This window comes from Rhyacophila brunnea, unplaced genomic scaffold, assembly GCF_057557595.1.
Source record: "Rhyacophila brunnea isolate RB1 unplaced genomic scaffold, BYU_Rbru_1.0 scaffold_17, whole genome shotgun sequence".
In the NCBI taxonomy this organism is placed as follows: domain Eukaryota; kingdom Metazoa; phylum Arthropoda; class Insecta; order Trichoptera; family Rhyacophilidae; genus Rhyacophila; species Rhyacophila brunnea.
In genome coordinates, this window is record NW_028232827.1 from 3,809,685 (window position 1) to 3,828,773 (window position 19,089).

At 35.3% G+C, this 19,089-nt stretch overlaps 2 protein-coding genes across 2 annotated transcripts in view; one reads left to right on the forward strand and one right to left on the reverse strand.

The window, feature by feature from the left end:
- The window catches only part of Atg1 (serine/threonine-protein kinase unc-51-like protein Atg1), a 202,772-nt gene that overhangs the window by 118,331 nt on the left and 65,352 nt on the right, over positions 1 to 19,089 (forward strand). The gene's annotated exons all lie outside the window — the stretch shown is intronic.
- LOC147073571 (baculoviral IAP repeat-containing protein 7-B-like) lies at positions 5,580 to 6,476 on the reverse strand. Its single transcript, XM_085944633.1, has one exon. It carries the CDS (start codon positions 6,474 to 6,476, stop codon positions 5,580 to 5,582), a length of 897 nt encoding a protein of 298 aa, XP_085800759.1.

The following is a 19,089-nucleotide window of genomic DNA, read 5'->3' on the forward strand; positions in this document are numbered from 1 at the left end:
GTACAAATGTATCGCCGTGTATTGTGAAATTATGTAAAAATATTTATATGGAGAAGAAAAAGAGCCTATGAGACTAATTTCCATTCTCCTCCTTCGGCCCCCCCCAATAATAAATCCTGGGTGCGCCACTGCCCACATGTACGTACAAGACGTATTCTTGACACGTGTTTAAGTTTATCCCGAATTATTCCTTACTCGAGATCGGTTACCTGCTACTCCTTACCCGTTAGGTATTTCAGTTCCCATTATTTCTGAGTTTCCTGCTACTTACTACCAATGTTATCAAAATTTTTATATTTTATAATGTTTACAGGTATCCAATAAATAGGTGAAACTTTAAACATATAATTAGTTGAACATACATAATTTTGAAAAACACTTCTGAGAAAATATATTATATTTATAACCGATAGAAAAAATCTTTTTGAAAAAAGTAAGAAATCCGGCAGGAAACGAACCTGCATCTCTTGGGTTTACGCCCCGTGCGCATTATCCCATGTGCTACAAGGTGACATACTAATTACTACAAATTTTAACTATTTGCCCTTAATACCTGCTCATCAGCGCTCTTCCAAATCAAGCTACTACTGGCAATCGGTTTTTGTTTATTCAATCAAAGTAGGTGCCTACTACTATAATTACTAACCGACGTCACGGATCTCTAATGTTTTATGTTGTAACTTACTCGAACTTGCTAATATTTTTTAGTCAAAAACATAATTAATTATGTTTTTAGTCTAAAGGCTTGGTGGAAATACAATTTATGAATAATTGTTTTCTTAAATAACTATTAATAATAGTTTGATGGACTGGTCTATTTTTCTTTAGGAAATATAAAAACCTACTCTACCTATCACAATTTATTATTTTAAATTATACATGTATTTTACTTCTAAATGTCTCTCATAGAAAATGTTTTTATTTTTCTTTTTTAAGCTAGGAAGTGTCAACTCTTATAGAGTCTTATTTAGCTTTACATTTTTACATTTACATAGTTAATACATATTAATACAATTAATTACTCATGCAGTTATTAAAATTCAAATTTACAAGAGGTATAAAAAAATACAATTAACACTAAAGTTGTAGGCCACACTCCCTCAGAAACACCTGGACACACTGGAACGTCTTGATATTCGGCTGAGCCAAAAGTATCGAAAGATCCTGTGGCAGTTGGAACTTTTGTTTGCTTAGTTCTTCAAGAAGCCTCTGTCTCTGGGCATCATAAAGAGGACATTGCCAAACGACGTGGTTGATATCTTCAATCTCGCTTCCGCACTGGCACCTAGGTCGTTTATTATACCCAAGCGAGCCAGGGATGCGGCAAGATTATAATGGCCCGCTCTACAGCAATTGATTGTGACAACTGTTTCCCTATTTAGCATTTTATTGATATACCATGGTTTGGTTTCAGAACTGTAATATGTTTGAAAGTACTTTTTCCCTTTTCTTAGTCCTTGATTTATATTTGTATTATCTGTTTCAGTTTTAGCTATTCTCTTGAACGTTTCAAAAAAGTATAAGCATAAGGTATGGGGAGTTTTTATGCTCCTCGCTATGCTACTTCCTCGTTCCCCAGAATTATATGTGAAGGAATCCAGTAGAATGTAATTGTGCTGTTATTTGAAGTTGTTTGTATAAATTTGTTTTTTTAATCTCAAATACCTATATATAAATGGGTTTTTACGCCACATTTTGGAAAAATAGACATTGGAGAGCACTGAGTAAAGTCAGTAAAAATGATTATATTTTTGTTAACGTGTTTGGGCGCTATGGAAATAGTCACTTTTGCATTAGAACCTCACAATTATGTTAATTTTTTTCAATTTACACAATATTTATTTACCCATAATAATATGATGTTTTTAGAGATAATGCATACCACTAGTGACTAAAGACATCTAACAGCGAAGCAATAAACAAAGATAACCAGTAAAAGTGATAAGGGAATATCTGATTTTAGTGATAAAAGTTTGTAGTGTGTCGCACAGATGGCCATCTACGGATATAAAATAAAATCGATTTATTTTCTATAAATTCTATCGGCTATTTTCTATTATAATATTCATAAGTGCATCGCTATTTATAAATTTAATAGATAAATACAATTCCAAATATATATTATTATAACATTCATAACTAATTGAAAACACCTCGGATATACCTATACGCGCTAAAAAAATCATATTTCAAAAAAAAAAAATACGATGCTCAACTGGATCGTATTTTTTTCAAATATGATTTGATTAATTATTATTCATTCAATAAAAGAAATAGTTAATTAAAATTATTAGCAAGTTCAAGTAAGTTGCAATAGAAAATATTGGAGGGATCCGTGACGTCGGTTAGTAATTAAAGCAGCGGTCTCCAAACTCAATAAGGATGTGAGCTACTTTCAGAAATTGAAATTGTCTGGTGAGCTACTTATACCTACAGGTATTCCTTCTTTATATTTTTTTATCATCGTCCTTTATCATACATACATACTATTATCATATTACTTGAAATAAAATAGGACATCGGACTTCCAATAAAACATAAAATGCATACTTACTTTAGTTGTTTATTTATAAACAAACTTATTATTGAAAAATATCTTGAAATAGGTAAGTGTGAGTAAAAGTAAAAATACACAGTGAAAAGAACGGCATTCGCTTTCCTCCACATTTTTTTCAATTCTCGGTAAGTACTTTGTCATGTATCATTCATGTATTAAACAAATTAGATAGTAGCGCTACGGTGGTATTTTTTGCAACTAAACTAAATGTATCAAAATGCTCATGCATTGGTCAAAATGTACATATATTATCTATGGTCAAAATAGATGATCGCGCTCCGGTGGTGTTTTCTGCAACTAATCAAACTAAACAAATGTGTCAAATGTCGTCCCAGCGTTGCCATGTCTACTGAAATTTCAGTAGATCTACTGATATTTCAGTAGATCTACTGATATTTTTGGCAATATACTGAATCTACTGATATTTTCTGAAATCTACTGATATTTTCTGAAATCTACTGATATTTCTCCATTTCACAAAATTCCTACCAGCCGCGAAAAAAATTAGCCATCTTTGAAAACTTGGGAACTTCGAAATTTTTCTCCTAAAAAAACGAGCCGACCATAAAAAAAACAAGCCGACGATGAAAATCTGGGAACCTGCGGCCCGCGACGAAATATTTTTCCGAAAAAAAACAAGCCGACGATGAAAATCTGGGAACCTGCGGCCCGCGGCAAAATATTTCTCCTAAAAAAAAACAAGCCGACTATGAAAATCAGGGAACCTGCGGCCCGCGGCAAAATATTTCTCCTAAAAAAAACAAGCCGACTATGAACAGAAATCTACTGATATTTTGTCGAATCTACTGAATTTTTTTTACACATTCTACTGAAATTAAAAATTTTGACTTGGCAACACTGTGTCGTCCTACAATGACGTTCATATCCATTTACTATGCGCAAAAAAATCTATAACTATAATAATATGATAACGGAAGAATTTTATTGAAAAGTATTTTCGCGATTTGATTCGTGCTTGGGTATCAAACGTGCAATGGTCGATTGAATGTTTGTGATAGTTTGTTGACACTTGATAGCTAACCTCAAAATGGACATTCAGTTGAATAATTTAATTCAGAATTACAAAACCTTACCTAACCTAATAATAATAATATTATATTATGTCCAATTATAACTAATAAAACCATCCGTATTAAATTTACTTTTTCTTCTGTCATGTTGACAGTTCAAGAATTCCATACCCTGGCGAATTCATGTACTCAGCAGAAAATTTACCTAATTCATGAATAAGGCAACAGGCTTGACTATTACATGAATTAGCCAACATTTTGCCCATTTCATGTAATAGTTAATTTCGCACATTCGGTGTAACATACATTTGGAAGCCTGTTTCTATATTTAATTTTAACCACCTTCATAGTGGAAAACGCTGATTCACATAAGTAGGTAGAACAAAACAATGCCTTCATTTTGAGCGCAATTCGAACTGCAATTGGATAATTTTCTGTTGGGACGAAAGGCCATACAGATTCTATATTTGATGCAACACTCTTTTATAATTTATAAATATGATAAAATATCCTACGCGAGCTACCGAAAATGCCGCCGCGAGCGACCGTTTGGCGATCACTCAATTAAAATATGTACTTTAATTTAGAATACAAAAATCGATCGCCTACCGTAACTCAATTTAGAGCACTAGTGAGCAGGTATTAAAAGAAGCCAATAGTTGAAATTAAGCATGGCAGTCGTAGTATAGTGGTAATGCACAGGGCGCGATACCCAAGAGACGCAGGTTCGACCTGCCGGGTGCCTACTTTTTTCGAAAAAGATTTTTTCGATTGGCTATATTTTCTCATGAGTGTTTTCAGAATTATGTATGTTCAATAATTAGAATGGTACATTCTTAAATTTTGTGAATTATTCGTTGAATAAAAGAAATAGTTAATTATACGTAATTATACATAATTATTTTTGCATATGTACCATTACGTCTAAACGAAATTACTATCTCAATAATTAACTCTAAATGGTTTCATTTAATTTTGTTTTTTTGTTTTTCCGACCATGTCCGATCCTAATAGGATAATATGGGCCTCCACAGAGTAGAGGTTTGTATTAACAGATTTTGTTTTTTACGAGAAATGGATGTCAGCCACTTGCTCAACCTATCAGGTCCATACCCTGACTCACACACAAACTGAAAAACAATACGTGTACTAGCCAGACCCAGGATTCGAACCTGGGACCCACGGCGTTATAGTCCAACGCCTAAGCCGCGCGGCCACCGTGGGTGGGGTTTAATTCTAGTTACCTATTAACTTGTTTAAATAATAATCCTTTCTACAAAAAATATAATTTGCCAACATCTGTCTATAGGTATGTAGTATAAATCGATTGTTGACTCGGTCAAACAGACGGCACCTAGCAACACTATCTAACAAAGGGTTTAACTTTACTAATCTGATACATTTCAAGCATACAACACATACAAACGATTACACTCGTATTGTAAAAAACACACGCACACAATTTCAAAACCTGCGACCATAATGTATAAAAGCTATTCATTTTTTGCGCTGTACCTACTCGTGCAAAATGGTCCCTTCGACAAAACGGTGAACTACCGAGGCAGTACAATTTTCTAGCCCGAGTTCGAACGCGGTTGGGCGTTACTTTTCTACCTGGTGTCTTTTTGTCGTGAAATACGTATCAATTATAAAAAAGGCTAAATATTAAAAAAAATATTTAGTAAAATACTGAAGATTACAAAATTCAAATTCAAGTCCTGTAAATATGTCTGTCCTAGGACTTTCTTTCAGTTACCTACAACAGCCTACCAACCTTCAACAGGTACCCTTCGCCACTACGAAGGAGACATATTATTGGCTAAGTAAATTTTCATAATGCTAATGAATTAGTAAATTATGACGCTTATTATTTAGTCCACAAAGAAGGATAATATGTTAGAAATTGCCTTAAAAAAACAACAAAGTGTAGGAAATATATTTTATTTATTGTATTTAGTTGTATATTTGTATTAAGATTATTGATCAGTGTGTTAAACATATAATAATCGGACGATGGCGACAAGATGCTCTTTACAAATTGCACACTTTTTGGCGGTAGCCGCGCATTTGTAGCAAAACACCACATGACCGCATGGCATGGCGCATACAGTTCTCTCAGCAACCTTACACAGCGCACACTTCAAATCGACATCCATGGATACTGTTTCTGACATATCGACCGACCCTTCGCCTCCTGCGCCATCTCTCACTCGCATATTGTCAATGTATTCCTCTCCCTTGACTATCATTAAGTATTGGCAATTCCTTCCGAACCTCTTGGCGTGTTCCTCCCATGGATCCTGGGCGGCCCAGTTATGTAGTCCTCCTCCGCACTGGAAGCAGGTCACCTTGTCTGCGTGTCCTCTGAAGAAGAACCCCGCTTCGGCCATTTGCGCGGGTGTCTGGGTCGCACTCGGCGGCCAACTTTCGAAGGTCTGCAGCCTGGCCTGCTTTTCGACGAAAAATGGAAACATGGCCTTCTGGACAGGGTGGTAATTGTTGATCGGCGAATCCTTCGGCACGTTTCCGACGGGCTGCCACTTCAGTAAGGGACAGTTGCTAGATTCCTTCGTATGCTGTGTCGACGGATCTTCGATCTCCCACTTCGTACAAGTGTAGTAGCAGAAATAGCAAATTATGGTTTTGTCCAAGGCGAAGAACATGCCTTTCTTGGCAGTTTTGTTAACGTTAAAAGTAAATGTTATCTTTGATTGTGTGAAAGTCTGAAGCCTTTGTGACTCAGAGCGAAGGTTTAGTCCACGAATGTTCTCTTCTTCCATCACATATGACCGTTTATCCATCGCATTATCTTGGATATCGTCTTCTCCAGTAGCTCCCGGGAATTGGTGCTCGCTGAACCCTCGACATGGTATGAAAAGACTCGTCATGGTAACTGAAAATTTAAAAAAATATGTTGGTACTTTAATTAATATTACGAGTAGTAACGATTATATTAATTTACTGGGGGCAAGTCAACAAAATTTGAACTGAGGCAAAATTGAACATTTCAAATTTTGACGGCATTTTTTTTTTATTGGAATTATTAATATAATATTATGACATTTATGTAGCGAATATCCATTATATTCTGATTATTTTGCTTCGTCGGGGTTGCTCGATTTTTTGATAAAAATGATATTAAAACAAAGGTACATAACTTGAAAACACATCTATATAATATACTTATATTATAATATATATACCCACTAGAAAAAAATCACATTTGTCGACAGGATGGGACCGACGGGATTTGAACCTGTATATCTACTGGTATCGCGCCAAGATGCTTTAACTAATTAAGCTACGGGCCTCCTACTTAATTACGATAGTTTTAACTAGTATGTCCTACATTAAATGCTTATCAGATCGAAGTATTCGTTGAATTGAAGAAATTCTTATCAATATTAAAACATTTAGGTATAGTGCTGTATCTCTAAATAGAATTTAAAATTTATTTGGTCTATTTATCTCTCGAGTATATTATACCTAATCGATGACAAAACTTACTACTCGTAGTTCAATCGTACCATATTTAACTTCCTAACCACTTTAGGAAACACTGGTACAAAAGGTGACAAACTTATATAAATCTAATCATAAATATTCCATATTGAAGGTGTTATCATATTGATAACGGTTCAAATTAACACTTTTTCTATATCTATCGTATGCCATCAATATTATACGCGCCATCGATTATTTTTAAATATGTACCAATAAATGGAATACGCAAAAATCTGAAACTGACAGTAGGTAGGTACTTTAAAAATTCATATATTTAATATGAAGACAAGACAAAAGTGACCTATTATTATATAATAGGCGAAAAAAAGTGCATTGACAATTTTTTGATGACCCTGACGTGAAATCTAGTGAAACCAGCTACCAATGAAAATAAATAGATAGAGTTAATCAGTAGTAAAATAAATTGTCACGTAAATTCCTAAGCGGAGCATATGTATATCCACAGGGTGGATGTTAATAATGAGAAGTGAGTTAAATTATAATTTAAATAATAATATCTAGGTACATACTATTATTTTTTATAACAAAACTCATAGTAAGTTGTGATAACTACAAAATATGGACAAAAAATACCTGATTGATGTTGATGTGTCGTAGAATCCGCAGCCGCGCCGATTCGAAATACTTTCGACAGGATAATGATAACTGATAAGATAGCAATAATAAAGGGTGTTTTTTAGAGGTATAGAACTTTGAAATGGAATAAAACAAAGATGACTTTTTATATTGACATGAAATTTACTTTATTCGAAAGATGCTCTTCTGGCATTATAATTTAAATATGACTTCTGGCATATGACCGCCACGGCTGGCTCGGACGTAGTCTAATCTGGGGGTCCAATTTTCGATGACTTACAACATTTGTGGCCGTATATCGGCAATAACGCGGCGAATGTTGTCCTCCAAGTGGTCAATCGTTTCGGACTTATCGGCGTAGACTAGGGACTTCACATATCCCCACAGAAAATAGTCAAGCGGCACGATCTTGGAGGCCAATTCACAGGTCCGAAACGTGAAACTATGCGGTTACCAAACGTTTCCTTCAATAAATCAATTGTGGCACGAGCTGTGTGACATGTTGCGCCGTCTTGTTGAAACCACAGCTCCTGCACATCATGGTTGTTCAATTGATGAACGAAAAAGTCAGTAATCATGGCTCTATAGCGGTCACCATTGACTGTAACGTTCTGGCCAGCATCGTTTTTAAAGAAGTACGGACCAATTATTCCACCAGCCCATAAAGCACACCAAACAGTCAATTTTTCTGGATGTAACGGTGTCTCAACATACACCTGAGGATTATCATCACTCCAAATACGGCAGTTTTGTTTATTGACGTATCCATTCAACCAAAAGTGAGCTTCATCGCTAAACAAAATTTGCTTATGAAAATCGGGATCAACGGCAATCTTGTTTTAAAATAAATTTTCACAATTTGAAAGCGTTGTTCAGGCGTCAGTCTATTCATGTTGAAATGCCAAACCAAACTAAACATAAATCACTTAACAGCTGACAAAATGGCCGCCAATTAAAAAAGTGCTGCCAGCTTAAAGTTCTATACCTCTAAAAAAAACACCCGTTATATATGACGTCAACATAGCTCAACGCTGAACATTCATAACCGAATCCAATCACCCAGTGTCGCCAGAATTACACAAGAATGCCATCTCTCAATGAAAAACCTAGTAGGATGAATTCCATATTCCAAATAACCCAGTAACAAAAATACCATTAATTTATTCGAAATTTAAAACCCAGTAACAAAAATACACCTACCTGGGGAAACAAATTTGTTTCGATAGGAAAAACAATGAGTTGGTATTAGAAAGAAGAATACAAAGTTCTTGGAATAAATACTGAAACTTAAAAGAAATTTTTAAAGACGATATGACAGCAAAGATAAAAACTAAAGTGATGAACTCACGTCTCCTACCATGCTTAAACTATGCCTGTCAGACCTGAAGATACTCTAGCATAGTAAAGAATAAAATCACCAGCTGCCAACGCGGTATGGAACGTAGTATGCTAAATATCAACAAAAGACAAAAAATAAGACACACAAAAATAAGAAATATTTCAAAAGCCACAGACGCTCTAATCCATGCTCAAAAAATTAAATGGAAATGGGCGGGTCATGTAGCGCGACTACAAGATGAGAGATGGACAAAAATAATTACTTCATGGAACGGCCCTAAGGGGAAACGCTATAGAGGAAGACCCCATGCGAGATGGCAAGACGACATCATAAAAACAGCGGGCCCAAATTGGCTACAAATAGCCAAAAACAGAGTCCAGTGGGACTCTTTGGAGGAGGCCTTCACCCGAAGAGGGGTTCTTACAAACCAAACAAACTAATTACATATCACTGTCTAATTTATAAACATTATCTAATAGTATTACATACAAAATAAAAAATCTTAATAATTATATATATTATGTATTATACAAAAATAATAATAATTAATTTTATATAGAAAATAAGTAGATAATACAATCATATATAGATATATATACATAATATATATATATATATATATAATCAACTCTTCCCGTTGTTTGTTGATCGTGTAAGAAGTTAGAGGAGGTGTTGATCCACCTTTATAGCCATTTATCTTCGTTGAAATAGAATACGTCTGCGCGAATTGACAACATCGCTTCAATAGTTTCCTAGGTTGCCAGTTTGCCACTAATTCCAGTCGATGTACTCGCCATAAAAATATGCTCAAATTGTTCTAGAAACGGCCATTTTTCTCACAAAGATTGCCATTTTGTTGCTCTATTTATATCCTCAAAGCTGAACTAATGTTGGTCCAGAAGTTAATATATATTATGTATTTGGTAAGAAGGTTGGCATTTTGTGGCTTTATTTATATTCTCACAAAACCAAACTAAAGATGATCCAGATATGAATATATTTATTATGTATCTGGTATGAAGGTTGACATTTTGTGGCTCTATTTATATTCTCACAAAACCAAACTAAAGATGATCCAGAATGGAATGTGTGTGTAGTAGGTAGACAACAACAAAATAAATTGGTAACTAGACACTTTTATTGCGACGACCGAAAGAATGCAGTAACAATAATATGAACTTTGCTAATCAGAAATTGATGGTACCTACCTAATTGTGAGTAGTGGAAGGCGATTTGAAAAAAATACATGCGTGACTAGTTCTTATCTCGTATCTTTAGTTGATATTGCAATAAATGCCAATGTGTTAATTTGTAGGTGTGTATCTCATGAAACAATATGCGCAAATTTTGATCCACCATAAATAGTGCACACTAAATTCTGTTAAACAAATTATTTTCAAAGTGAATAGGGTAGATTGGTATGGGTGGACAGTAGCGAAGGGTGGAGGTAGGATGTTAATATCCGCCATAAATAGCGCATATTATTTTTTCTTAAACAAATTGTTAGTTGTAGTGTAGCGAAGGTTGGAGGAAGGCTGTTATAATCCACCATAAATAGTGCACACCAGTAGCGATGGGTGGAGGTAGGCTGTCAAATCCACCACAAACAGTGCACACTAAATTCTGTTAAACTCATTGTTCTAAATATAAATAGAGTCGACTGATATGTGTTGACACCAGTAGCGAGGAGTGGAAGTAGGCTGTTAATATCCACCATAAATAGCGCACATAAAGTTTTGTTAAACCAATTGTTCTAAATATGAATACGGTAGACTGCTATGAGTTGACACCATTAGCGAAGGTTGGAGGTAGGCTGCTTATATCCGCCATAAATAGCGCACATTAATTTTTCCTAAACTAATTGTTAGTTGTAGTGTAGCGAAGGTTGAAGGTAGGCTGTTAAAATCCACCATAAATAGTGCACACCAATAGCGATGGGTGAAGGTAGGCTGTCAAATTCCACCATAAATAGGACATATTAATTTTCGTTAAACTAATAACTATTCTAAATATGAACACGGTAGACTAATATGGGTTGACACCATTAGCGAAAGGTGGAGGTAGGCTGTTAATATTCGTCAAAAATAGCGCACATTAATTTTTCCTAAACTATTTTATAGTTGTAGTGTAGCGAAGGTTAGATGTAGGCTGTTAAAATCCATCATAAATAGTGCACACCAATAGCGATGGGTGAAGGTAGGCTGTCAAAATCAATCATAAGAAGGACATTAATTTTTGTTAAACTAATAACTATTCTAAATATGAATACGGTAGACTAATATAGGTTGACACCATAAGCGAAGGGTAGAGGTAGGCTTTTAATATCCGCCATAAATAGCGCACATTAATTTTTCCTTAACTAATTGTTAGTTGTAGTGTAGCGAAGGTTGGATATAGGCTGTTGAAATCCACCATAAATAGTGCACACCAAAAGCGATGGGTGAAGGTAGGCTGTCAAAATTCCACCATAAATAGGACATTAATTTTTGTTAAACTAATAACTATTCTAAATATGAATACGGTAGACTAATATGGGTTGACACCATTAGCGAAGGTTGGATGTAGGCTGTTAAAATCCACCATAAATAGTGCACACCAATAGCGATGGGTGAAGGTAGGCTGTCAAATTCCACCATAAATAGGACATATTAATTTTCGTTTAACTAATAACTATTCTAAATATGAACACGGTAGACTAATATGGGTTGACACCATTAGCGAAAGGTGGAGGTAGGCTGTTAATATTCGTCAAAAATAGCGCACATTAATTTTTCCTAAACTATTTTATAGTTGTAGTGTAGCGAAGGTTAGATGTAGGCTGTTAAAATCCATCATAAATAGTGCACACCAATAGCGATGGGTAAAGGTAGGCTGTCAAAATCAATCATAAGAAGGACATTAATTTTTGTTAAACTAATAACTATTCTAAATATGAATACGGTAGACTAATATAGGTTGACACCATAAGCGAAGGGTAGAGGTAGGCTTTTAATATCCGCCATAAATAGCGCACATTAATTTTTCCTTAACTAATTGTTAGTTGTAGTGTAGCGAAGGTTGGATATAGGCTGTTGAAATCCACCATAAATAGTGCACACCAAAAGCGATGGGTGAAGGTAGGCTGTCAAAATTCCACCATAAATAGGACATTAATTTTTGTTAAACTAATAACTATTCTAAATATGAATACGGTAGACTAATATGGGTTGACACCATTAGCGAAGGGTGGAGGTAGGCTGTTAATATCCGCCATAAATAGCGCACATTAATTTTTCCTAAACTAATTGTTAGTTGTAGTGTAGCGAAGGTTGGATGTAGGCTGTTAAAATCCATCATAAATAGTGCATACCAATAGCGATGAGTGAAGGTAGGCTGTCAAATTCCACCATTAATAGGACATATTAATTTTCGTTAAACTAATAACTATTCTAAATATGAATACGGTAGACTAATATGGGTTGACACCATTAGCGAAGGGTGGAAGTAGGCTGTTAAAATCTACCATAAATAGTGCACACTAAAAATTTTGTTAAACAAATAACCGTTCTAAATATGAATACCGTAGACTAATATGGGTTGACACCATAAGCGAAGGGTAGAGGTAGGCTTTTAATATCCGCCATAAATAGCGCACATTAATTTTTCCTTAACTAATTGTTAGTTGTAGTGTAGCAAAGGTTGGATGTAGGCTGTTAAAATCCACCATAAATAGTGCACACCAATAGCGATGGGTGAAGGTAGGCTGTCAAATTCCACCATAATTAGGACATATTAATTTTTGTTAAGCTAATAACTATTCTAAATATGAATACCGTAGACTGATATGGGTTAACACCATTAGCGAAGGGTGGAGGTAGGTTGTTAATATCCGCCATAAATAACGCACATTATTTTTCCTTAACTAATTGTTAGTTGTAGTGTAGCGAAGTTTGGATATAGGCTGTTGAAATCCACCATAAATAATGCACACCAAAAGCGATGGGTGAAGGTAGGCTGTCAAAATTCCACCATAAATAGGACATTAATTTTTGTTAAACTAATAACTATTCTAAAGATGAATACGGTAGACTAATATGGGTTGACACCATTAGCGAAGGGTGGAGGTAGGCTGTTAATATCCTCCATAAATAGCGCACATTGATTTTTCCTAAACTAATTGTTTGTTGTAGTGAAGCGATGGGTGAAGGTAGGCTGTCAAATTCCACCATAAATAGGACATTAATTTTTGTTAAACTAATAACTATTCTAAATATGAATACGGTAGACTAATATGGGTTGACACCATTAGCGAAGGGTGGAGGTAGGCTGTTAAAATCCACCATAAATAGTGCACACCAAAAGCGATGGGTGAAGGTAGGCTGTCAAAATTCCACCATAAATAGGACATTAATTTTTGTTAAACTAATAACTATTCTAAAGATGAATACGGTAGACTAATATGGGTTGACACCATTAGCGAAGGGTGGAGGTAGGCTGTTAATAGCCTCCATAAATAGCGCACATTGATTTTTCCTAAACTAATTGTTTGTTGTAGTGAAGCGATGGGTGAAGGTAGGCTGTCAAATTCCACCATAAATAGGACATTAATTTTTGTTAAACTAATAACTATTCTTAATATGAATACGGTAGACTAATATGGGTTGACACCATTAGCGAAGGGTGGAGGTAGGCTGTTAAAATCCACCATTAATAGTGCACACTAAATTTTGTTAAACAAATAACCGTTCTAAATATGAATACCGTAGACTGATAAAGGTTGACACCATTAGCGAAGGGTGGAGGTAGGCTGTTAATATTCGTCATAAATAGCGCACATTATTTTTCCTAAACTATTTTATAGTTGTAGTGTAGCGAAGGTTAGATGTAGGCTGTTAAAATCCATCATAAATAGTGCACACCAATAGAGATGGGTGAAGGTAGGCTGTCAAAATCAATCATAAAGAGGACATTAATTTTTGTTAAACTAATAACTATTCTAAATATGAATACGGTAGACTAATATGGGTTAAAACCATTAGCGAAGGGTGGAGGTAGGCTTTTAATATCCGCCATAAATAGCGCACATTAATTTTTCCTAAACTAATTGTTAGTGGTAGTGTAGCAAAGGTTGGATGTAGGCTGTTAAAATCCACCATAAATAGTGCACACCAATAGCGATGGGTGAAGGTAGGCTGTCAAATTCCACCATAATTAGGACATATTAATTTTTGTTAAACTAATCACTATTCTAAATATGAATACCGTAGACTGATATGGGTTGACACCATTAGCGAAGGGTGGAGGTAGGCTGTTAATATCCGCTATAAAAAGCGCACATTAATTTTTCCAAAACTAATTGTTAGTTGAAGTGTAGCGAAGGTTGGATGTAGGCTGTTAAAATCCACCATAAATAGTGCACACCAATAGCGATGGGTGAAGGTAGGCTGGCAAATTCCACCATAAATAGGACATATTAATTTTTGTTAAACTAATGACTATTCTAAATATGAATACCGTAGACTGATATGGGTTGACACCATTACCGAAGGGTGGAGGTAGGCTGGTTATATCCGCCATAAATAGCGCACATTAATTTTTCCTAAAATAATTGTTATTTGTAGTGTAGCGAAGGTTGGATAAAGGCTTTTAAAATCCACCAATAGCGATGGGTGAAGGTAGGCTGGCAAATTCCACCATAAAAAGGACATTAATTTTTGTTAAACTAATAACTATTCTAAATATGAATACGGTAGACTAATATGGGTTGACACCATTAGCGAAGGGTGGAGGTAGTCTGGTTATATCCACCATAAATAGCGCACATTATTTTTCCTAAACTAAGTGTTAGTTGTAGTGTAGCGAAGGTTGGATGAAGGCTGTTAAAATCCACCATAAATAGTGCACACCAATAGCGATGGGTTAAGGTAGGCTGTCAAATTCCACTATAAATAGGAAATATTTTTTTTGTTAAACTAATAACTATTCTAAATATGAACACGGTAGACTAATATGGGTTGACACTTTTAGCGAAGGGTGGAGGTAGGCTGGTTATATCCGCCATAAATAGCGCACATTTATTTTTCCTCAACTAATTGTTAGTTGTAGTGTAGCGAAGGTTGGATGAAGGCTTTTAAAATCCACCATAAATAGTGCACACCAATAGCGATGGGTTAAAGTAGGCTGTCAAATGCCACTATAAATAGGACATATTATTTTTGTTAAACTAATAACTATTCTAAATATGAACACGGTAGACTAATATGGGTTGACACCATTAGCGAAGGGTGGAGGTAGGCTTTTAATATCCGCCATAAATAGCGCACATTTATTTTTCCTTAACTAATTGTTAGTTGTAGTGTAGCGAAGGTTGGATGAAGGCTTTTAAAATCCACCATAAATAGAGCACACCAATAGCGATGGGTTAAGGTAGGCTGTCAAATTCCACTATAAATAGGACATATTATTTTTGTTAAACTAATAACTATTCTAAATATGAATACGGTAGACTAATATGGGTTGACACCATTAGCGAAGGGTGGAGGTAGGCTGGTTATATCCGCCATAAATAGCGCACATTAATTTTTCCTCAACTAATTGTTAGTTGTAGTGTAGCGAAGGTTGGATGAAGGCTTTTAAAATCCACCATTAATAGTGCACACCAGTAGCGATGGGTGGAGATAGCCTGTCAAAATCCACCATTAACAGTGCACACTAAATTCTGTTAAACTAATTGTTTTAAATATAAATAGGGTCGACTTATATGGGTTGACACCAGTAGCGAAGAGTGGAGGTAGGCTGTTAATAACCACCATAAATAGCGCACATTAAATTTTGTTAAACCAACAATTGCTCTAAATATGAATACGGTAGAGTGATGTTGGTTGACACCAGTAGCGAAGGGTGAAGGTAGGCTGTTAATATCCACCATAAATAGGGCATATTAATTTTTGTTAAACTTATAACTGTTCTAAATATGAATACGGTATACTGATATGGGTTGAGACCATTAGCGAAGAGTGGAGGTAGGCTGTTAAAATCCACTATAAATAGTGCACCCTGAATTTTGTTAAACTAAATATATGTAAATAGTGCACATTAAATTTTGTTAAATAATTGTTCTTAATATAAATAGGGTAGACTGATGTGGCTTGACGCCAGTAGCGGAGGGTGGAGATAGACTTTAAAATCCACCATAAATAGTGCACACTAAATTCTGTTAAACTAATAACTGTTATGAATATGAATATGGTCAACGGATATGGGTTGACACCATTAGCGAAGGGTGGAAATAGGCTGTTAATATCCGCCATAAATAGTGCTTATTATTATTTTTTAAACTAATTTGTAGTGTAGCGAAGGTTGGATGAAGGCTGTTAAAATCCACCATAAATAGTGCACACCAATAGCGATGGGTTAAGGTAGGCTGTCAAATTCCACTATAAATAGGAAATATTTTTTTTGTTAAACTAATAACTATTCTAAATATGAACACGGTAGACTAATATGGGTTGACACTTTTAGCGAAGGGTGGAGGTAGGCTGGTTATATCCGCCATAAATAGCGCACATTTATTTTTCCTCAACTAATTGTTAGTTGTAGTGTAGCGAAGGTTGGATGAAGGCTTTTAAAATCCACCATAAATAGTGCACACCAATAGCGATGGGTTAAAGTAGGCTGTCAAATGCCACTATAAATAGGACATATTATTTTTGTTAAACTAATAACTATTCTAAATATGAACACGGTAGACTAATATGGGTTGACACCATTAGCGAAGGGTGGAGGTAGGCTGTTAATATCCGCTATAAAAAGCGCACATTAATTTTTCCAAAACTAATTGTTAGTTGAAGTGTAGCGAAGGTTGGATGTAGGCTGTTAAAATCCACCATAAATAGTGCACACCAATAGCGATGGGTGAAGGTAGGCTGGCAAATTCCACCATAAATAGGACATATTAATTTTTGTTAAACTAATGACTATTCTAAATATGAATACCGTAGACTGATATGGGTTGACACCATTACCGAAGGGTGGAGGTAGGCTGGTTATATCCGCCATAAATAGCGCACATTAATTTTTCCTAAAATAATTGTTATTTGTAGTGTAGCGAAGGTTGGATAAAGGCTTTTAAAATCCACCAATAGCGATGGGTGAAGGTAGGCTGGCAAATTCCACCATAAAAAGGACATTAATTTTTGTTAAACTAATAACTATTCTAAATATGAATACGGTAGACTAATATGGGTTGACACCATTAGCGAAGGGTGGAGGTAGTCTGGTTATATCCACCATAAATAGCGCACATTATTTTTCCTAAACTAAGTGTTAGTTGTAGTGTAGCGAAGGTTGGATGAAGGCTGTTAAAATCCACCATAAATAGTGCACACCAATAGCGATGGGTTAAGGTAGGCTGTCAAATTCCACTATAAATAGGAAATATTTTTTTTGTTAAACTAATAACTATTCTAAATATGAACACGGTAGACTAATATGGGTTGACACTTTTAGCGAAGGGTGGAGGTAGGCTGGTTATATCCGCCATAAATAGCGCACATTTATTTTTCCTCAACTAATTGTTAGTTGTAGTGTAGCGAAGGTTGGATGAAGGCTTTTAAAATCCACCATAAATAGTGCACACCAATAGCGATGGGTTAAAGTAGGCTGTCAAATGCCACTATAAATAGGACATATTATTTTTGTTAAACTAATAACTATTCTAAATATGAACACGGTAGACTAATATGGGTTGACACCATTAGCGAAGGGTGGAGGTAGGCTTTTAATATCCGCCATAAATAGCGCACATTTATTTTTCCTTAACTAATTGTTAGTTGTAGTGTAGCGAAGGTTGGATGAAGGCTTTTAAAATCCACCATAAATAGAGCACACCAATAGCGATGGGTTAAGGTAGGCTGTCAAATTCCACTATAAATAGGACATATTATTTTTGTTAAACTAATAACTATTCTAAATATGAATACGGTAGACTAATATGGGTTGACACCATTAGCGAAGGGTGGAGGTAGGCTGGTTATATCCGCCATAAATAGCGCACATTAATTTTTCCTCAACTAATTGTTAGTTGTAGTGTAGCGAAGGTTGGATGAAGGCTTTTAAAATCCACCATTAATAGTGCACACCAGTAGCGATGGGTGGAGATAGCCTGTCAAAATCCACCATTAACAGTGCACACTAAATTCTGTTAAACTAATTGTTTTAAATATAAATAGGGTCGACTTATATGGGTTGACACCAGTAGCGAAGAGTGGAGGTAGGCTGTTAATAACCACCATAAATAGCGCACATTAAATTTTGTTAAACCAACAATTGCTCTAAATATGAATACGGTAGAGTGATGTTGGTTGACACCAGTAGCGAAGGGTGAAGGTAGGCTGTTAATATCCACCATAAATAGGGCATATTAATTTTTGTTAAACTTATAACTGTTCTAAATATGAATACGGTATACTGATATGGGTTGAGACCATTAGCGAAGAGTGGAGGTAGGCTGTTAAAATCCACTATAAATAGTGCACCCTGAATTTTGTTAAACTAAATATATGTAAATAGTGCACATTAAATTTTGTTAAATAATTGTTCTTAATATAAATAGGGTAGACTGATGTGGCTTGACGCCAGTAGCGGAGGGTGGAGATAGACTTTAAAATCCACCATAAATAGTGCACACTAAATTCTGTTAAACTAATAACTGTTATGAATATGAATATGGTCAACGGATATGGGTTGACACCATTAGCGAAGGGTGGAAATAGGCTGTTAATATCCGCCATAAATAGTGCTTATTATTATTTTTTAAACTAATTGTTAGTTGTAGTGTAGCGAAGGTTGGAGGTAGGCTGTTAAAATCCACCATAAATAATGCACACCAGTAGCGATGGGTGGAGGTAGGCTGTCAAAATCCACCATAAACAGTGCACACTAAATTCTGTTAAACTAATTGTTCGAAATATACATAGGGTAGACTTATATGGGTTGACACCAGAAGCGAAGAGTGGAGGTAGGCTGTTAATATCCAGCATGAATAGCGCACATTAAATTTTGTTAAACCAATAATTGCTCTA